The sequence below is a fragment of the Scomber scombrus genome, chromosome 3, assembly GCF_963691925.1.
Source record: "Scomber scombrus chromosome 3, fScoSco1.1, whole genome shotgun sequence".
Taxonomy (NCBI): Eukaryota; Metazoa; Chordata; class Actinopteri; order Scombriformes; family Scombridae; genus Scomber; species Scomber scombrus.
The window spans coordinates 22,083,906-22,107,230 of NC_084972.1; the positions used below are offsets into that span (position 1 = coordinate 22,083,906).

Here is a 23,325-nt window from a genome sequence, read left to right on the forward strand (position 1 = left end):
TCTGGCAGGCAGATCCGCACATTACTGTCATGGCACAAGGCCGAGCAGCATGGAGAATGTGGAGAGACACAATTTGAATGTATAAAATTATATTAAAACTCTCACGCTTTTCAACATTGTTCCGGCCCATTAGACCTTACTTGACATCCAAAGTTTCATTAAAGATAACACAAGCTTCATTTAGCTTTTTCTCTGATTTCCAACACTGCAAAGCATGTTGACCGGTACCTATTAAAGTTTTCTGAGCAGACCTTATTTGTCCTGACTGGAATGTTATTTAATACCAAAAGCTGTAAATTGATTGCAACAATTTTTTTTGTGTGTTATTTTTCTGTTCTCTGGTCTAATAATAAAAGAGCTTTGAACTTGGAAAAGCTAGATTCATCTGTGTGTGTTCATTATGCATAATGTAAAATGGCATAATTACAGTCACTTAGGGTGCTATCAGTACATTCAATATTGTATATTATAAATACAGACGTTGAAATTATGTAGAGCTTTATCAATTAGCTCATTAGCTGATTGACAGAAAATTAATTGGAAACTATTCTGATAATCAAATTATTATAAGATTTGACAAAACAAGACATGAAAATGTCATCTTGGAGTATAATAGCAGATGACTGGCAGACCGATAATGAAAATTATTGTCTTAGGTCTTATGCAGTCTCTTCTTAGTTTCTTTCTGATGCTTAACATCTGCAGGGGCTATAACATAGCCTAAATCAGAAGAAAAATAAATAAATAAATAATTACAAAATCCAGAATAAGGCCACAACTAACAATTATTTTCATCGCCAATTAATCTGTCTATGAAATATTAGGAAAATGACGACCGCAAGTTGTCAAAAGTCAAGGTGAAGTCTTCCAATGTGTTGAATATTCGATTTGAAATTTTTTTTTTTTTTTTTTTTTTTTAAAGTAAAAGGGTTGTAAATTGTATTCGAGAAGCTGTAACCAACAAATATTTAGAATTTATATTGCTGGCTATAAATACAGTGTGTTGATGGACTAATTGTCAAATAAAGTAGTTTCAGCTCTAATTCAAATAATATCAATTTACCATTATCATTGATATCATGAGATTTATTGTGATGTTGTTGGTTTCAGAATCTCTTAGCTTCTGTTGTTGGACAACTTTCGTGGTTTCACAACAGCTGCTGAGATGGTTTGTGATGTAATTTGAGTTGTTGGCATGATGCTTTATTTGTTAGATATACATTAAACATAAAAATAAAGTCAAAATGAATTATATTAACATTAAAACACTTTTTGCAAACAATTTCTGGAGCGCCAGCACACAGTCACTAACATCTGTTAGACCGCACACAAGCACGTAATTACCTCTGTGGTTTTTCCACTACATTAAATTTGTCTTAACTGTCTCGCTCAAACATCAGAGGAATGTAAACTCAGAGAAGGACACACTCAAAGAGATTTATACTGTGATACGTTATGGAAAATGATATATTTAGTTGTGAAAAAATATCACAGAGCAATTCATTCCTTTACTTTTCTCTCTACACAGATGGCAGTGTGCAGGATTGATTTCCATGGGACAAGGATGAAAACTGTTTTATCCAGCTATAATCTGTTTTATGTAAAGTGATGCACAGCTTTATTTCACAGACCAGCAGTGGTTGTTTGGTTTTGTGTGCGGTAGATTTACAGGCCACCTGGGGAAGCAGCGTGCAATAAGCTTCAGCACCAATTAAAATGCAGCAACATGCAATTACTCTACACTCTCATAGTTTCCGCAGCCAATTACTGGGAGGGAAAGCACGTCAGTCCCTCTTAGGAAGGGTCTTTTATTAGCCTGACCTCCCATTACTCTTTATGAGTCCAGAAGAAAAAGTGAATAATAACCAGTGCTGATTGAAGACTATCATCACATGGCCTCTCAATTTTAGTTACTTTAGTCACAGCTAACCTGTGTCTCTTTTTCTGACCATTTATTGTTTCATTAATGTGCATTGTTGCAACATATGTCACAGGTACAGTAAATTTTCTGTAAATGGCTTTACTTATTCAAACTGTGCAGTGTTATCACCTTAGCATCCATTTATCGTCCAACACAAAAATCAAGTTAACACTATAAGTTTAGACTAAATGTTAAATGTTAAATAAACACACCAGAATAATTGTTACTATTAAGAAATGGACAATACTCACCTACAGCACACCTACACAGGTGTTTTTACCTGTCTAGACCTTTTCTCAGGACTGTGTAGGTTTGTACAGACTGTATTTGATGGACATCTCCCTCACTCTCATGTTAGTTTTGTTGCATTTTGTCCGGTCGAACAACTTACCTTGTACATCTTTAGAAGTAGGCCTACATGTACACAGTGACTCCACTTATCTTACAGTAAAGCTCCAACCAACTTCAGCTTGAGCCAAGGTTTAATCAGCCAGACACATTAAAACACCTGAGTGAATATTTAATAGACAGCTTTAATATGAGGATTGTGGTTATGGTTGCTAAGCAGCTAGCATAGCTACTAATACTAGTCTTTTCTGAATGGTAACCACAGATTATGTCCATGGTGACACTGTTACTAACCTCAGTGCAGACTTGCTCAATGCAGCTGATAAGTTTGTTTGTTTTTTAAAGATTTTCTTTGGCATAGACGCCTTTATTTGAAAGTAGAGAGACTGGAAATTACGGGAGAGAGAGGGGGGTGTGACATGCAGAAAGGTCCGCCGGCCAGGACTCGAATCGGGGTCCGCTGCGTACATGGCATGCGCTCTTAACCACTCGACCACCTCCGCCCCCCAGCTGATAGTTATTTGATGCTAAATTGAAGTAAAATGCTATCCATAACAATCAAAAATATGAAAGATAATAGTTGTAAACCTAAACTTGATAGCTAGATTAAATGATGCAGGTACAGAGAAAGAACAAAGGTCAAAAAGTAGGGATTGGGGTGTAATATTAGTAGACATACAAGCAGATGTTCTCTTTGAAATTCACCTTTTCTATAGCTTATATTACACATTTAGCTGCCATGAAGGAAGTAAAATTGAATGAAAATAATCCTGGGAGAGAGAAACATTTAACAGGCCGACTTCAAAGACATGTGAAACATGTAAAATTGAGAAGAAAAAAAAAGTGATTCTTTTTGTAAGTTATTTTTGCTACTGTAGTTCTATTTACATGTGATAATATGATTAAAGGGGGAGACAATTGTAGAGATTAGTTAGATGTATATAATGTAGTTAATTATGTATTAAGTAAAACTGAAAAATATTAAAAATAGGAAAAATCAAGGTGAGCAAGACAACTTTCAAGACAAGATTTATGTAACTATTCAGAAAATACAAACCTGTGATACAATACACGCTCACACACTTAAAAAACCCAAAACAAAGACACACTGCTCTACTTAACCTGCTTACCTCACCAGTCACAGTGAAGGCAAAGAAAACTCCAGTAATCATTTTTAGCCGGAGAGAGAAAGAAACTGTCAGCTAAAATGTCAAACAGGGATCCCCTACCAGGATGTCTGAGTGTGCAATACTGTAGGGTGCAAACAATATTTAAAAAAACACCACAAAGACATTGCAATGATATGAAAGAAATAAACATGAGGTAACAAAGATTTTGGGACAAAAAGATTGATCTGGGCATGGGTGCTGCTGTCCGCACAGCTGTGGACTTTGATCAGCAAAGAAAGATTTAACTCATCTGAATTTCATGAGTCTGCACGGGACTCAGGAAAAGAGTCTGTGTGCAGCATTTACAACAGACAGACAGACAAGGGGAGAGAGGTAGACATCGAGATTGCTTTGTGTTCACCCGTTGTATAATGTCCTGCAAATTTACAACCAAAAAGTGCAGTTACGTCTCTGATAATAACCTTGTCCATATCTATCTATGGCTCGCTGACCTTTCCTCAATCCCTAGCTCCCACGTTCCCTCATGGTCATCATCTTGGAAGGCAGCCATCTATAACAGACGAGAGGGAGGTCTCAGCCGTTACTGACCGCAGCCATGATGCAGCACAATTTGTCACACACAACAGAATTTAATGGCTACTGGGAGAGAAGGATCTTATTTTTTAAAAACACAGGGCGATGTGACTTTCAGTTTGTGATCGCAGAGCTGTGCTCCACTGCATGACAGCAAAGACCTGTGAGTTTCTGATAACACAAGGGATTAATTACATACAGTGTAATGTTCATTGCAAAAGACATAGCAAAACAGGCCACTTTCCAGTTTTTTCATTTTCCTTCATTTTCCATTACAGCTAACCATTTTGCAAACCATGCTGCTGTTATTTATTTATTTTTCATTTTTTTATGATTTTTTGTGTGATGAAGATTAAGGTTTTTTTATTCAGAATATCTCATTGAGATCAAGATTTATTTTGCAAGAGAAACTCGAGAACAGGTTACACATCACAATATGACGGTGCATTCACATCACAATCACAGAACAATCAACACAGTCACTACTTAAAACAATCACAAACATGGTGAAGAATATCGTGTCCTTCCTTCCTTCTTTCCTTCCCTCCTGCTTGTAAAAAGTTCCTCAGGGGAACAAGAGTCTAACTCCAAGCTGTATTGTAGTTCATTCCAGTAGTAAGGTACCAGAAACCATTCTTCCCCAGTTGTGAGCTTGTATGGGAACTTTTAAAGCCAACCTTACTCTTAGCTCTTAGTTATTAGCTCTGAGCTCAAATAAGGATGTTTATTAACTCTGCAACTTAGATAGTAAGGCCCAATAAATGAAGACACAGGTATGCTGATGCCTTCTAGATGTCAATAACAACCATCTGACCTTTTCATATAACTCACAGTGTAACAGTTTTCTGCTATACTGTATCGAAAGGCACTGTGGTAGAGAGCATCCAGAGGTTAAAGGATGTACTGTGTCAACTAGTTGTCCATTTAGCACTTGGATGGATGTATGAACGTCAACAGTTTGTCCTTTTGTGAAATGCACACATTTAGTCTTTTTATTAATTTAGAACATGCTTTAAATCCAACAGAGAGGTCTGGAGGTTGTCAAAAGGAGAAAGTCTGTAGTAGGGCCAATGGCATTCAAGATCTGTAAAAAAAGGACATTACATTGCTGAGTTAATAAATAATAAATAATAAGTTAGGTACATTAAGTAAGTAAGGTTCACATAGACTGGAATGGCATAAATTGTTAAATATTACAGTAGTAAGATGTTGTGCAGGAGTTTCAGGAATGTAGAGACAAAATCTTTGGCTGCGTTCAGACTACAGGCAAATCGGATTCAGATCTGATTCCTTCCCAAATCCGATTTTTAGGCCTGACTGTCCACACTGTTTTTAGCAAGTGTCCAAATCGGATTTGGCTCTGTTCAGTCTGGGCCACATTAATGACCAATCTGACAGGTTGCTGTGGCAACGTCGTGTGAGCGGAGGCGTCATCTAGCGTGTATTGTGTGATGTCATATAATTGCGACAGCGACAGCAACAACAAACCCTCAAGCTTCTCTTGAACGGAGCCATCTCCCCAAAGATTAAGAATTTGGTTTGTTCTCTGTCTAAGGACTGATGTTTTCGACGTCCTCCATTGCCTCCATTGTTATCAGCTAGCAACAACAACTCGAATAAGCGCGGGTCTGGTGTCGCATAGAGTGACGTAACGTAGAGACGTAGAGAGACGTCACTGACAGTCAAATCCGATTTGAGTGTTTGGAGCTGTTCAGACTCAGACACATCTGTCCAAATTCGATTTGAAACTACCTCCCAAAGGTGGTTTCGATCTGGTTTGCAAAAATTGGATTTCATGTGATTTATGACTGTTCAGACTTCATAAGAGCCATATGGTTCCAATCTAGATTGGCTAAATATCAGATTTTGTCTTGCAGTGTGAACACAGCCTTTGAGGATGAATGTTCCCACCATTTCAAGGCAGCCTCTGTTTTCCATTCATATTTACACATTAAAGGCACCTATTAGCAAAATCCAAGACAACATAGCCCTATTTGGATTTTCATCCACCCTTTCTAATGTGCTTTAAAATGCTGGTAGCTTGGAAAAGTCACAATATTGCATAAACTGTGTTCATGCTTGGATGAGGTGGAAAAAGTGATGTATCAAAAAACCTAAATGTCACATGGTGCAATGGAAACATTATCTTGCCAGGCAGCTGGACTTGCAAGATCACAACATCATGAGAGAATCCATCTCGTCAGGCTTCAAGTTATGCTCTTGTGACCACTGGTGGTTTGGATCAATCAGCGTCCTAAGAGGATTCTCATGTGATCTTGCAAATCCAACTGGCTCATAAGGTAAGATAGTGATAGACGGTGATAGACAGATGGCTCACCCAAACACCTGCCAAATATGTTTTTAAAAGTGCCTGCTCTCTTTCAAACATTTCCCAACTCCTCAGATGGTTCTGTATAACAAACCATCTGGCATGTCAGGTTTATTATCATTCATTAGCAAATAAATGATGATGTAAGGGAAGCATGTGACTTAAATGTCCCTAAGCTCTTATTCGTCTCTGGGCAGCATTAAATACATCTGTTTTTGTGTAAGACAGAAAATATCCACTTTATTTAACTGACTCAGATGGCTGAAATAATTTAATATTTAATTTAAATATATTTTGGTATGAAACAAATACCCCACTACTTGCATTAAGGAAGGGATGTTTAAAGGCCAGTATGAACAGGAGTAATGATCACAGTAAACAAAACCTGTTTCAATGTTCATATGAACACCTGACTGTTCTTACTCACTCACTCACCCACCCACACATGCTGACCATGTGACCTCTTATTAACACACTTCTCTGTTTTGGTGACAAGGACATAATTCTGGAAACGCTCTCATTACAGTGGCAGCTGTTTCTCTTTCGCTCTCAGCTAAAAGAAAACAAAAAAATGCCATTAGTGAGGCGACGCTTTTTGTGCAGCTCTAAAAGAGCAACATAATAGCTGCTTTAAAAAGGAGAAAACTGGATTCTGATGCTGTTTTCATTTATTTTTATGGACATAGAGGGAGGGAGTTCTTCAGGTCAGGTTAATTATCAAGTGAGAAAAATATTCTTCTATTAATCCACTTTACTGCCAGCCTTCCAATCTGATTACCATAAAATTAGTCACAGACAAAATAAAAGCTAGCATTCAATTCACTGTAAAACTGACAAATTAAGGCCTGTGGTCTGGTGTTTTGATCTTAGTTGCTTTTCAACCCCAAACCCTGTCCCATTGCTCTGTTCCCAACACTTAACTGTGAACTCTGAAAAAAAGCATAATGCCATAAAAAATAATCAAGAAAAAGATTATACTGTCACGGTGTAAAATGTTCTCAACTGTCATCCTCCCAAGAAATCTTCTCTAATGCAAGCGGTCAATATTTGGGGGAAGCTGTAAAAACATCTGTTCAGCTTTTTCCAAGATAAGCTTTCAGCTTTTGAGTAAAATACATTTCAGTCAGAGACACTTGTGTGAAGGAATTGACCATTTTAGAAACGGTCACACAGTTAGATTAGGCAGGAAAGTCTCTGCTCTTTGACAGAGCTCTCAGCCACTGCCACTCAGAATGATGGAAATAAACACATATGAACATTACATCTTATTAAAACACCAAAAATATCACATGAGGAGGAGGTTGGGGTGGTGTAGGGAGCATCAGCAGAGTAAAGCTGTAGTCGGGCCAAAATCTGCCTGGTGAATTTTTTTCATGTGATTTGTGGACAGGAAATTGTCTGTGTAGCGTTGTAATAAACTCAGATTTCTGGCATAGCTGATGGGTTAATAACAACAGTGCACATAGTTATAAATTAGTTAGTTATAATTATAAATTAAAATTAATATCTGTCACTGTCCTTACACGCATTGCAGTTAAGGAACATCCTTCCTACTCTGTTGCTTGTATTTATCCATTGTGCAGCTATAAAACAAGATTATAAACATTTCCTGAATGAGGAAGTCACTCCCACTTGCTGTTTTTAAAACTGGCAGGATACTGGAGACCGCCAGGATTTTGGGAGTCATAGTTAGATCAGATTGAACTCAAATTATGGTCTGACTACACCATAACAGTGACCTGTCAGTTTATAATAAATAGAATTGGTTGTTACTGGCCACACAGCTGTGAATTAGCCAATGATTGTGAAATTTGCAATATTTGAAACTACTGATCACAACAAGCCAATACAAGTGCAACTTCAGTGCTCTGCCTGATCTAACACCATGCTTCATTGAAAAAAAAAGAGGCTGAAAATCTGGAATAAAACACTAGCCATATGTTCTTTGGGTGGTGTCGGGTATCAGGGCCCAGTAGATGTGTGATAGGGACACTCAGGCTAAGATGCGATCAATAAAGACTGTGCTGGCCAGGTGGCAGCAAGGACATGCTGGCTCAAATATGAACAAAGATCACATGAGAAATTTCCTGGCTCATTTCAGCTCAAAATTATCATTATATGGCCCTCTTACATATAAAATATACTGTTGTTACCTGACTAAAATAGCTGTTATTCATAAAAAAAAACCCTCTTACCTCGTGTCATTGTATTAAATAATGTCAGATTTGAATGTATATGTGAGAGTCATGCTTAATAATTAACACTTGATAGAATATTTGAAGGCCTATTGGTGCATGTGTAGGTAGGTTATTTTAAAAACACTTTCTCTTGAAGCAGCGGCAAGATGATGCATCTTTCCTACCCACTCAAGAGAGAGAGAGAGAGTGGGAGAGAAGAAAGAGAGAGAGAGTGGCTTTGTCGTTCTCACTCTCTCGTGTTGCTGCAGAACAGCCCTGAGCTCAGACATCCAATACATGCAGAAAGAACTGTGAAAAAAGGGTGGGATTAGCATGAACGGGAGTCAGGAACAGCGAATCAGAGTGAAGGAGAGGTGTTCCTAGCCGAGAATGCCCTTGCCTCAGCACTGAGAGTCAGGAGAGACAGAGAGGAAGGAGAGTGAAGCCAGAATAGGGTTAGTCATACCAGCAGGTGCTCAAGATAATAGAAAAAGGTTAGAATAGAAAAAGGGCACAAAAAAATAGATAATTAGGGCAAAGTGTGTTAGAAGATAAAAGAAAAAAAAGAGAAAATATAGAGAAACTAAAACAATCTTCTTAATCTTCTTTTTCCTAAACTGGAGTACAACAGCTCACTTATTTTCTTCTTCTGCCACCTTCACTTGTGCCCTTTACCCTCCTCCTTCCCTCGTACGGATTCTCCTTCCTTGGATCATCCCCTCCTCCTCCTCTTCTCCCTGTCCTCCTCTTCACTGACTGCTAACAGATAGTGCCACCATGGAAACTGGGAGCCCCAGGAAGATACAGTTTACCGTCCCTCTACTGGACACCCACCTGGACCCAGAGGCAGCTGAACAGGTAAAGAGGAGGGAGAGGAGACAGGAAGCAAGGGGGAGGAAGAGGAGGATGGTGAGGGGTGATGTGGGACTTTCAGGCTTTTAAGGTTTTATTTATGCATGAGTGACATGATTGGGCAACAACTTTTAGACAGATTGTAGTGGAAAAAACAGAGAGGGAAATGATAGATTCTGCTTGTCACTTTGTGAAATTTGAACTGAGAAATATTCGCTCCAGTTGTCAAAGCCAGCAGGTGCAGTCGCAGCCAGACACCTCAACTGGAATAAAAAGCGCAGTGTTCTGTGTCCAAAATGCTGGAGTCTAGTTTGATGACAAATTGCTGCTGTAAAGGAATCAAATTTTCAGTCTCTTATTACTGTCATGCACCTAATTAGCAGTCTGTGTCTTGTGAATGCATCACTGAAGTGAACATGATGAATTTAAGATAGATTTTTCCGCCTCCACTCACACAGTATGTTATAAAGGGGTGTTGCAGTATGATTGTGTCTCCAAGGGTTTGGTGTTGTTTTGGATGCATATACTGTACAGCAGTGAGATACTGACAAAAGTTGCTTGGTGTGTTGTTAAACATCAAACTACTATCAGCACAGGGATGATTTCTTTGTGTCAGTCTCAAATACATTATTATATTGTAACTGTATAATACATTTCAAGGCTTGGTATAAAGTTAGCAAAAATTATTACTGGAGGAAGTTTTAGAAAATGGAGAAATACAAGAAGTCATTGTTATTTTCGTATCTTTACACCCAGCATCACTTCATGACATCTTAAACCCAGTGGGTGCAAAGTATGTGCCTGCAGAGAATATAGTGAAAAGACGTGTCCCATTTTCTCATTTTTATAAATATAATATGAACACGACAGGCCATTCATAATGAATGAGCCTCAAGTAAAACTAGGATTTATAAGTCTATTCAATCTGAATCTATGTTGCTCTCCCTCTCTCTCCTTCTCTCTTTCTGCTGTTCACTCTTTTCCCCACTGTGACTCAGAGGGAAAAAGACTTTTAAGGGGGACTGCTCTGTATATGGGTGAAGATTTTTGTTACCTCTTGAGAACCGTTTCCACTATAAACACTGATAGGACGATTAGTCCTAATGGGGACCAAAAACCAGTCCTAATGAGGCACAACATCATTTCTGAAGTCCTGGTTATGGTTAGTGGTAAGGTGTGAATTGAGAATATGTTAAGATTAGGGTTTGGGTTTGGGTTAGGCTGTCCACAAATGATGGAACTCAATGCTTTGTCCTAACAAGGATAGCTGCAATAGTGCGTGTGTTTGTGTGTGTGCGTGAGTGCAGGTGTGAGGTTTGTGTGTATGTATGAGTTTGCCCTTGTGAGGATATTGGTTTGGATAGTTTGGAGATATGGTCAAGGTTAGGAGCATGTTTATGTAGAGCTATTCAATATTCAATGATATTCAGATATTCAATAGAGGAAAGATGTGATCCAATCTCATGAAAGGACAAACGGAGAGTTGTTGTTTTAAAGATCCCGAACAAAGAAGTCAAATATTTGCCTCCCATAGCAATTTGGAGATTGTAACTCTTAAAGTTATGATGCTGAAGATTTTCAAGTAATCAAACCTCACTTTTTACTTATGGTGTTCAGAGTATTTATGTTCTGTAATTACCTCTCTATAGCTACCATTGTTAGTGGCCACCAATCCTGAGCTGAATTCAAATTGCTCATGAGGATTTCACTGGAAACAATGCATGTGTATAAACCAACATTAGTGTTTTTTTTTTTTTTTTTGCAACCTCACTTTTGACTGTTTATTCTCCCAGAGCCATATCAGAGCTGTATTACGTTGCCGCTAATGCAAATTTCCTACTGCTGTCGCCTCACAAAAAAACATTCAACTGGCGAAACACAGGGGTGACATTGTTCATTAAAAATGCGTCTACAAATAGACATGGTCATTTTGATTATTTATTGACAGCAGATTAGTTTAAAATATTGCAGCATGAAATCAGATCAGTTGCCAGCATGATTTAAGAAGGCCGATCATTGACTGACTTCTTAATTAAAACATGAGCGTGTTGGGTTGCACTGTAAATAGATACAGTTGCATGTATCGGGTATTCCTTACAAAGTAGCTGTGCTAGTTTGCTGTTACCATGGTAACCACAGTAACTATGGGTGTCACCAAATCAACCAGGAAAAAATGTTAAATGTGACATATCAGGCACATTTACAGGTCTACATTTTAAATCTGGGCTTATACTGGAATATCTATCCATGATTTACGGATCAAAAAATGTATTTAACCTGTATTAAACTTTTACGGAGCTCGTCCATTCAGCATCTGTCTGAAAAAGGTTTGTTTTAACTCCTGCATTATTAAGGCTACTACTACCTCTGTAGTTGCTTATTGCTGGAGTAACTCTGTCTCCCCATTCCGTGTCCGGACCTTTTATACAGAACAGTGAGGCGAAATAAAATAACAGCATTCCTGCCTTGAACAGAAACTCCTGAGAGTAGAGGAGCAGTGCAACCATAAATGAGAGCAAATTGCAGCAGAGACTAGCTGCTCTTCTCGTCTATTCTCTTTCTCAGCAGGGGCAGGGCTGAGCTCTCCATATATGCAGCAGAGACACAGACAGTGGTGAAGAGTTGTCGACATCTTAAAACTCAGTAATTAAACAATGTAATCCACACGAAAAAAGACTCCAAATGACAAAAAGTATTGCCATAAAGAATGTGATTTGCGTCACAACGATAAAAACGATAGAGCAAAATATGAAACGTTAGATTTTTCTCTCGTCACGCAATATATATCGTCATATTGCACAGCCCTACTGCAGAGGCAACGTCAACAAACAATGCCACATATGAAGTAGTAGGATTTCACTACTGTTTCTTGTTTTTTCCCCCGAAATGTCAACTTGACATACATCTGTAGAAATCTGATGTGAAATATGAGTGCACAGCACAAACAATGATGATGATATTGATATCATAACTGTATATAAACAACAGAAACCACAGCGTAATATATCCCCTTTAAGGGTTATAACTTTAATGAAATTGTCAGCAGATAAGTTTAAAAGGATGACATGATTATCCAAGGACAGAAACATTAGTTTGCGTTGGTGCAAAGCTTATATGTTGATGTTTGTAGTTATTACATCTGTAATTGGCCAAGTAATATTAGGAACACTATGTCTGTACAGAAAATTGGTGCCTGAGGTATATTTGTAAAAAATACATTTACTGTATTTGTCTTTGAGTCTTTCTCGCCATCCTTACAGTGTCTTCTGTTTCCTCTTTTTAAATTTGTCTAAATATATATAAAATACAAGTATAATAAAAGTTATTTAGGCCCTCTGTTTGCATCTGTGTGTCAGGGACTTAGTGTCCACTGTCTGCATTTATTCTCCAGTGTTGACCTACTCTTCTTAATCAGCAGAGTTCTCCTTTTACCAGTGTACAAGTGAAATTCAGTTTTCCTCTTCTGCAAAGACTCAAGAGAGTTCTCAGCTCTCAGCCTCAATAAGCATGACCGAAGCTTGGCTGATTGCCACAGGGACTTTATCCTTTTAGGATATTCTTCCTATTCATTTTAAGACCGCTGTTTGTGGCTACATTGAGCCTGCATGGCATGCTGGATCTTAAGTGTGTGACTGTGTGAGACAGATGACTTTTAGACAGACAGCCCAGCAGCATAACAGTACACATGCAAAAAACAACAGGAAATGCGGGAAATGTATATGTATGTGTGTGTTTATGTATTTGCAAGCATGCTTATGAATGTCACGCCAGGGGGCTTCACCCATGGTTCAGTAATCCCTGCAACCTGACACCTCCCAGCATGGTGAATCAGCCTCCGAGGAGAACTGCACGTCAGTCAGAACAGCTTCCCTGAAGCCTGACCCTCACAACAAAAGCACACTCTCATCCTCTTATCTGTACACAGAGACAGTATGTGCCACCCTTATCCTAACCTTTCATTAGAACTCACTGTGTGTCTAACGAGCACAAACCGATGTGCAGATAGAGGCAAAGACCTGATGTGTCAGTGAATGACGTAAAAGACAGTAGCTCCATTTTTTTTCTCTCCAAATGGATTTAGAAATGTATCTATTGTATGCAGAATAGTTTGACATTTTAGGAAATAAACGTTTTTACTTTCTTGCCAAGAGTCAGGTGAGAGTTGATACCATGTTATATTTGTTGTTAAATATAAACCTGGAGCCTGGATATGGTTAGCTTAGCTTAGTATAAAGTCTGAAAACAGGGGGAACAGCTAACCTGGTCAAAGGTAACCAAAATAATATGCTGGTTGCTTGGTAACCTTACGATGAACACTCCAGGAAGCCAATGTTTTTGCACTTGTGAGAATGGAGCATGGATTTAACAAATGAGATATCTTAATTAGTGAGCTTCAAATGATTTTCTTACCTTTGGACAGAATAAAACTAGCTTATTTCCAGTCTTTATGCTAAGCAAAGCTTACCAACTCCTGGTTCCAGCTTCGCATTTAACAGACAAACATGGAAGTGGTATCTTCTCGTTGAACTCACTGAACTTTAAGCAAAAGGTTTTCCAAACTATTACTTTAACAATACACAATAGATGCCAATACAGGCTTGAAAAAGCTGAAGAAATATGACAGAGCTCCATTATACAGAGAATGGATGACAGTGTTGTGTTATGTTTACACACACAGTTAACACAGCTGATTTACCTCTTAATTGGATTTAAATTTCACTGAGCTTATTTACAGATTTGAGTTACAATGTTCTTCAGGAGAAAATCATGTATCATATCATCTCCCACACCAACAGAGTTTAAATTGAACTCATTCATTATCTGTTTCATTCAGATGAGGGGCACTTGCTTGAGAAAACTGCATTCAAAGATGACAGCAATGTATTCCTGTTGAGATGATGAATCGTGACATTTTGAAGTAATGCTCTTTTATTACAGACGTTTCAGGGCTGAGACAATATCCTCCCTAATAATCCCTACGCTGACGTGTCAGACCATCTTTGTCCTTGACTGAGAACAAAACAATTACTGTGTATTGCCTCGGGAAGGCCATTTTCCAAGAAGAATTTTTAGTGCAATAGATCATCATTATTATTATCACACCATGCATATCTCTCTCACATAAAGGCAATCTTGATTTATTCAACTGAAAATGTGTTTTAACCAGGAGACACGCATTCATCTGAGTTTATTTTACTTATTTATAAGAATTCATTTTTATTTGTAATTTCTACTGCTTTTTTAACCTTTTTGATGGTGATGACTGTTCACTAAACTCCTTATTACAATATTTTAACAACAATAACTTAGGTCTGTCTTGACTTTTTTTTTAAGCCGTATAAATGAGCTCTATTGAGAGTTACTTATTAGCCAATTTAAAGAGGTTTGAGGGTGGTGTTTTTTTCTAACCCTACCAAAACTAAAAACGCAACAGCAAAAGTGTTAGAAACAGAGTGTATTGGTCTTCTCTCACATACAGTAGGTTTGAAACGGTAGCATATCCAGCTAGTTAGCTTACTGACTACACTGTAACTGAGTGTTACATCCAAGGCCATAGCACACAAAATTAGCTCACTACATTTGTTTGTGGAGGTTGATTACATTTTTTTTAAAAGCCAGGCACATTTAGCTTTAGGCTTAATCTCAGTCTTTGAGCACAATATGTATATATGTAGCCATTAAGTGCACATTTAAAATCCCATTTTACAAGATGCTTGTAATAGAGAGTGTTTTCAACTCATAGAGCTACTGTCAGCTCACTAGCTACAGCTAATAAATGTGCCTGTGACAGTTGTCATTTTAGACAGCAAAATCAGCGGTTGCTGGCAACAAATGAAAAGCCTTCTTTTATCTGCTTCTGTCTGAGTTCAAGCACCCATTGTGTGAGAGGAAACCCTGCCTAAATTATTATTGTAAACTGCATACAGTATGAATTGTGCAATAACAAAGCCTGACAGGCGTTACAGCAGTAACTAAGGTAGCAGGGCCTAGCAGACTATAAATTCACTGTTAAATCTGGTCATGTTTTCATCAGTTAAGGCACAGGCACAGGTACTTACTCAGGTTCACAGCTGCTGCCATAAATGTTTGACCAGATAACGTCCCTGCTGCATTCATTGAAAACATAATGTTTAGCCCTCATTGCCCCTAAAATGTTTTTTATAAATAAACTGCTTTCAGCAACAATTATTAATTTGTAGGACCTGTTAAAGTGATTAAATTAAAGCATTTCACCCCCTGCTCCACCTGTGCAGCAGGTTGTGTGGTATTAGTAAATGAGAGAAAAGATGATAAGGAGGCTTGTCTTGGAGCAAAGACAAAGGACTGATAGAAAGTGAAAAAGGAGGCCTAGGACTGAAAGAACTGAGATAAAAGAAAGTAGAAGTCAATGATGTGAGTTTTCAAAGTCCTGTGAATATTGTAATTTATTCTATTCAGAGCGAAATGAGACCACAGCTGTAGAGTCAGTGAGGATTTATAATGGCTGAGCTCTGATTTTAGCTTGTACAGTACCGAGATCATATTTCAAATGACAGGATGAAAGATGAGGAATTACATGAATCCTCCTGGACTGATATGTCCTGAGCATTGCACCGAATCCTTAATATTTCTGGACAGCTAAGTAGTGCCTTGGCCCACCCAATAACACAGTTCTGGTAAAGTTTTCTTTAACCTTCATTTCTGCAGCTATGTAATGGGCGTGAAGCCCTTTTTCTGATTCAGAGTGCTGACCAGTACAAACACCATGTTCAGCTGAAGGTCGCAGAACAACTCTGATAGTGCTGTAATGGGATTATAAGGCTACCACTGATATATTTAAAAGGAAAATCAGGGTTAAACGGCACACACACACACACAGCTTCACACCTCCTGATTTCCCAAAGTAGATTTTGAACTTAACCATTACTTCTACTTCTACCTCATCTAAAATGCTAAATATTACCACTGAGAGAATACCACATTAAATATGAGACAGAACTCTGCTATCCCATAGTGTGGACTATATTTACAAGCTGATATTTTTTCCACTGCCTACATACAACAAGAATATCAGGCATGCATGGCTTCTCCTGCCCACCCACCACTTTGAAGGCTGTTTTTGTTCATTGTTGTGATGTTGTGTTGAGAAGTGACAGAACTGCATTTTAAATGGACTGTGGGTTGAAAGGCAGGCGTGGTGGTTTGAGGGGTGAGCCTGTCCAGTAAGCGGAGGTATTTGTGTGAGCGAAGGATCAGGGTGAGGAGAATAACAATGACTGTGGGCATAATCAGTTCTACACAGCCATGGCTCGTGTTATAATGTCAGCCAGGGGGTGGGTTTTTTGGAATGGCAACAAAACACACATAAAAGTCAAAATATTGGTACGTGTATTCAAAGTATACACAAGACTACTTTGATTACAGATTTAAATACCTGTATACTTAAATTGCTTCACAGTAGATTAAATAGGTTGCAGGTAGTCAAGACAAATCAAATAAAAATAACATAAAACACTTCATGAAGAAAACAAAACTTTGCTCATGGAACTCATGGACTTATAACATTGCATAAACCCTTACAGTATAACTTATCCTGTAAGTTAATGTGGCCTTTTAAAACCGAGGGATCACACATTTACCCTTGTTTTTTCAGAACTGTTAGACCCTTTATATATTTGGGGCCGTAGGGAAACCTGCTGTGGACTGGTCATTTCTGAAGTCTGATACTGACCAATGATGAGGATTTCAGATTGTTGGGATGTAATCAAAGAAAGTTCTGGATCAATTAGTCATTGATTTCAGCAAGAACTTTATGCAAAGAGACCATATCTGTAAGATCTCTGTACTTCAAAGATATTAAAACCATAAAGATAAAGAAAGACGTGTAACAGAGCACTAAAGAGCGATGACTTGTGATTTGATTTTTACCTTCCCCAGTAACATTTTGATTTTCTGTGTAAGAACTGTGACAGAAATATAAACATTTACACTTAAACATGTAAAAAAGCTTGTTCTCATTATTTGGCTAAGGCAAATCCAATTATGTGGAAGAATTGTTTTGTTTTTTTAACCAGCAATGACTCATACAACACGACAGACTGCACTGTAAATGAACATATGCACTGGTAGCTGCGAAAGTGGCTCTAAAAATCTCAGTGTGCTCTGTTTGTGTATAGGCACAATATAATGATTTAATCATGGTCTTTAAACACTGCATCTTTGGCACGTTTTGTTTGTGCACATCTGGATTTCTATCTAATGACATAATGCACATCCTAATGCAAAAAGCAACCTTTACCTGCATTTCTGTCATCCTAACACACACATTACTGTGAAGACATATTAGTAGTAAGAACACAGAGCATACACACATAAAGTAAAATCAGTAAAAACCACAAGCCTAAAGAGATGGTAGAAGAGGTAACAGTGAATAGTTGACATGCATATAAGGATATGAGGTCAGCAATTTTCTGGGAAAAGTCTACAAAGAAGCAACACATCTCAACTCGCCTGCTTGTTAAGAAAAGAAAAGGCACTCAATGCCTCTTTTTATTCAGACAGCCTTCCTGTACTCCATGGTCTGAAAGTTAAATGAAGCTTCTTCAAATTTGAATACCCAATTAGACTGTGCTACTAACATAGCAGTGACTGCACATTATTTCTGAACTTATGTATTTCATGTCAGTACGTTGTAAAGTTAATTCATCTGGGTTAACCTCCATGCACTCTTCACATCAGTCTGTATGTGTGTGCTCAGTAACATATTGTTATTGTGATAGTGCTGCATGTTGGGTGAAACAGTTTGGATTGCAAGTCTCGCCCTGAGCTGTATGGCTGACTGTAGTATACTACAAGTGCACAAGCAGCATTTAAAAAGATGCACGAGGACTGGAGCTCTCATGACTTCCAGCATTAGTCAGCAACCCTGTCAGCTATGTGTAACGAGTGTGTGTGTTTGTGTGTCTCTGTGTCTGTGTGTGTGAATAACTGACTATGTATTTAGAGTCCTATATCACAGTCTTTTAGGTTTATGGAGCAATTAAATGGAAATGTAATCACCTGATCCTGGAGGCGACTGAAAATTTATCACATCACTATCCTTTGGTGGCAAATGTTTTGGATACATAAATGCAATACTGATTCAATATGAAATCATCTAAAACTATCTATAATAACATTTCAGATTGTTGGAATGAAATTCAAGGTGTGTGCCCAAGGGTTGGTAACACTTGAGTTGGATGTAAAGTGCAAAAGAAAACAACTGTTGCATCATATTACAAATGATTAGTTAATAGATTCACTTTTTTCACCTCCTTTTTCTCTATTTCCATTAGAGTTAGATTGATACTCTAGTTCAATTTACACATTTCTTGTACTTGCCAATTGGCATTCTTGGCAATATAATCCAACTTTCCTAGGGGAAGACCAGAGGAATATTGACATTTCAATGAAATATTTGTTTACATCACCAAACACAGTCTTAACAGTTTTGCTGCTGTGGACGCTTCGACCTGCTAGCAGTGAAAAATAAAACAGTCGTGCATCATAACTCGTTTTATATTCACAAGCACACATTTGTAACAGGTGCTCTCCAAGATGCTGATCCTGCTGCAGGGAGTGGCTATGGGAAGCTATCCTGAATCATTGACACCTGTTTCCTAACATATGTATATGTACCCTCTGTGAGTGTTGAGTTCATTTTTCATTTTTGCAAAGAGAAAATATATCTTAGTTCTGTTTGTTCTTTTCAGTGCCATAGATTGATGGTCATCAAGTGAGATGAGTTAGATTTTCTTGTTGGCTGCAGTGTTTTCCAAGACATTTAATTATTTAAGAACATCTTCAGTCTTCTGCCTCTCACTGCATTCTTATTGCTGCTGCGGGTTTGAATACTCTGAGGAACAGCTTGCTGAAATGTGCTCGTTCTCTCATGTACTATCCCAGAATGGTCCTTAGCTGCCACAATCCACTAGTCGTAAGCCAAGACGCAAGTAGGTGGTGGCAGTCTGCCCTGCTGATCTCACTGCATGGCTCTGTAAAATCCTGCATTGCTCTCACTTAGTTCAGGCATCTTCAAAGTGTCACCAAACTGAAAATATGGAGCACACAGCTCCTGCTCTGCTCTGCCAGCATTATGAGAAAGAGTGGATGCTGATTTGGGTAACAATGAGCGATAGTGAGGGAACAGGCAAATATTATAAGAAAATGTTCATTTTAGTGCATTTGATTGGTTGACCCAAATTAAGTCCATTAGAGGGAAAAACTTGTGTGAAATTATTGTCTGGAAGCACTTGAAATGTCTCAGTCAACACTTAAAACTTCTTCGATCTTTGAGAACAGTTGTATAGCAACAGTTTTAAGATGATGCTGAGCTTCAAAAGCTTCATAGTGTGCTTTGCTTTCATGTCAATAACTAAATAGTAATGCTGTGTTTTTCCCCCAAAACTAACTAAAATGAAACTATTCTAACTTTTCAGATCAGAAGACGTAGACCGACACCTGCTACTTTGGTGGCATCCAGTGATCAGTCATCACCTGGTAACGCACTTAAATACAAACACACACACAAACATATTATTGTTGTCTATTGTAAGGGCCTTGTATTGACTTAAAACATCATTTTACTCTAATCCCCCCAGAATATTTGCAGAGTTGATCATACATTTTTGAGATTTGGGAATGCAGGGACATCACTTAACAGATGTTCGATGGAACAAGAAACGAGAAGTCAAACCATCATACAGGTTCTAGAGAAATCTCCAGGTCAGCCAAACTTATTTTGAAAAGAAACAAAATTATTTGCAGACGGAATTTCTGCTGCATCTTTGACCTACTATGCATTCAATCACTTTTTCCAAGCAACAGATTATTACCAACAATTCAAATGTATTAATTTTGTGTCTCTCATTGTAGTATGTCTCTGTGTTCCCAGATCTTACAATTACTTTACCTTGAGTGTGTGCAGGTTTTGTCCCCACACAGTAACAAGTTACCACAGTCATAATATTTTTCCCACAGTTCAGGCATCTCTAATTCTTATCTGATTTGCTATGATGCAGCATCTCAACCCTACAGTATTGTGCATCAAATTAATCTTCTTGCTGCATTATGGCTACAAAAACAGCCGTGTGTGTGAGCCCTCATGGGATCTTAATGATCAAACACAACAGCGCTCCTCTAGAGAGCTATCATGTACTATGAGTCATCCACTGGCTCCCTGCTCCCCTCCCTGCCTGTGCTGTAATTTGGTGAGTGAGTGCACAATGTGGCTCAGGCACTACAGAATGAAGTGATGGTCAACTGGGAATGAGTAATTTTCTCCAGGTGCAAAAAAAGACTGGTATTCTTTGTTTTGTATAAGTGTTTATACATCATTATCATTGCATGTTATAAACCACAGCATTTTATCACAGAGAGTTAGCAAGATAAGCATCTTTATCCAAAAACCGTCAGTCTTTCTAATTAAATGAAAAGTGGCGTCCTTGCCTGTGATCTGTTTGGTAAATATGTGTTTTGTGCACATGATTACTCGTGCGTGCGTCTGTGTATGTGTTTGATTCAGTAATTGGAAACTACACATGCAGAGTGTCTCAGAATCAACCTTGATCTCTGAATAACAGTTCAGAGAAAACCCTGAACAATCCTCCCTGCTTAGTAGATCAGAGACAGAAAGAGAAAAAGAGAAAGACAGAACTTAATAGGGTTTGAAGTGGCGTAGCGGAGAAGTCATTTTTGAAGTGAAGGAACGGGAATGTGAGAAGACAAAGAAACTGAGAGAAGGCTTATAAGGCAGATTAAAGGAAATGCGGGAGTGTGCTACAGTATTTGAAATATGTAATTAGATTATATTTTCATGGCTTTACAGTGTGCTTTTGAAAGCAAATTTATTTTAGATGTTTGTTTAGATTAGTATGTTTGTTGCTGTTCTTCCTCTCTAAGTTAAGTTTCGAACATGAAAAAGATCTTTACCATGAAAACCTAACACTGGGTGGAGAGATAGTCTCAATACGATAAAGAAAAGCAAGTTCTTTCTGAAGATGACTTTGGATAAAAACAAGACTAGTATATCTAACTGTTTGGTTTTGGTTACATTTCTATGTATTGCTTATTTTATTGGTTTAAATTTTAGGTACATCACTTACTTGCTGTATGATTACTACTACTTACTACTACTCTTCTACTAACATGAATGACATGTTAGTAGAATATAAACCCAGTAGAGCTCTGAGATCTACTGACTCAGGTCAGATAGTGGAGCCCAGAGTTCAGACTAAACATGGTGAAGCAGCTTTTAGCTGTTATGCTGCACACAACCGGAACAAACTACCGGCAGAACTGAAATCAGCCCCAACTGTGAATATTTTTAAAACCAGGTTAAAAACACTTCTCTTCTCCTGTGCTTATGATTGAGCTCTTTCAAAGCACTTTAAATTTTAATCTTTCATTTGCACTCTATGTCCTTTTAATGATTTTAAAGCAAATCATTATTTTATGCTGCAATCTTATTTTTAATGCTCTATTATAGTATTTTATTTCTCTCTCTTTCTATGTTTCTGTACTTTGTTTTTATTATTAGTGTGTGTGTGTGTGTGTGGGGGGGGGGGGGGGTATGTATGTGTTGGATGATTGGGTTTTATTTTTATTTCTCAAATTCCATGTTTTTTTCAATTTTTTCTGTTAAATGTTTCTTTTATGTAAAGCACATTGAGTTGCCACTGTGTATGAAATGCGCTATATAAATAAAACTGCCTTGCCTTGCCTTACTACTACTTTCTTATTAAGTTGAAGTGATCCTCTGACATTTTCCCTGGTGCCACCATGAGGTTGACATTTGTGGTTTCCCAAATGCATTGCCATGATCACATGGCAAATTTTGGCCAAGATGAAAAAGTTTAACCATCATGAAATCTGAACTTGCAGTGGCAGAGAGCTATGCACATTCACAAAACCGGAGATGCCCCCCTCTCCTAGCTGCCGCCACCGACCTCAACTACACTGCAGTCATGTTTACATTGAAAACAATGGAGGCTTTTCAGTAGTGGCAGTCTTTCGTGTGATTTCTGTCATGGCCTATGTCCTTTTTCTTACTTGATACTGTGCATTGGTGACTGATTTGGTATTAATGGTTATTACATCAAATCTTATCTACAGTACTTCATGAGTGGATTTTTTGGCTATGTCACCCTGCTGACCCTTATAAAGCCTACCAACCTCATGAAGCCAAGATAACTAAAATAAAGCACTCTACACTGGAGCAGAGTGGTGCGACATATACCTGTATGAGCATTCTTAAAATTCAACATTGTTAGAAAGACAGCCATGCCAAATCCCAGACAAAGATAAGAAAAAAACAAAAAAACAAAATTAGATCCTGAGACAGATGGATTGACACAGACCAACAGAGGCAGACATCAAATCAGACACAGAGACCAAGACAGTTACAGTTGTGTGTGTGTGTGTGTGAGGACGAGGATATGCTGGAGAGAGGGGGGATGGGATAGATATGATGATGATGAGGGAGAGGAGCTGTGCTGGTGCAGTAATGGTGTGCCCCACATCAGACAGAGCCCTGCATTATTTAATGCTCTGCAGATTGCTCTGCCCTCTGCACTGTGAACCCCAATAGCACATCAGAGAAACAGCGACAGATGCACAGACAACTCAAAAACATGCTGAAGGCTAAATAATGAGGAAGAAGAAATTGTGTTAAGACGGTGCCTGATTTGAATCTACCCTGAAGAGGAGGCTGGCTTTTTGGAAGGATGTGTGTCTACTGATTCTTTGAGAGAGACAAAGAGAAAAAATAAGTGAGATAAAACAAACAAGCAAAAAATAGCATATTTACACCTATTATAGTATATAAAACCTGGAAAAATATCTTTGTGACTTCTGTGTTTCTGATGAGCACTTTTAAGTAAGATAATTCATCAATTGATCTGTGTATCTGGCAACTGCAACACTTTGGATAATGTGTGAAACTCTAAGCATATGCAGAAAGATGTAAATTGGATTTAT

General features: G+C 38.1%; 1 protein-coding gene across 1 annotated transcript in view; it reads left to right on the forward strand.

The window, feature by feature from the left end:
* Window positions 1-4,022: 4,022 nt before the first annotated feature.
* LOC133977822 (protein phosphatase 1 regulatory subunit 1A-like) overlaps window positions 4,023-23,325 on the forward strand; it is a 29,425-nt gene continuing 10,122 nt past the window's right edge. The window contains exons 1-3 of the mRNA XM_062416114.1: window positions 4,023-4,135; window positions 9,245-9,336; window positions 19,788-19,848. Of these exons, the coding sequence (XP_062272098.1) occupies window positions 4,120-4,135; window positions 9,245-9,336; window positions 19,788-19,848 (169 nt within the window). The 5' untranslated portion in view covers window positions 4,023-4,119. The remainder of the gene's footprint in view (window positions 4,136-9,244; window positions 9,337-19,787; window positions 19,849-23,325) is intronic.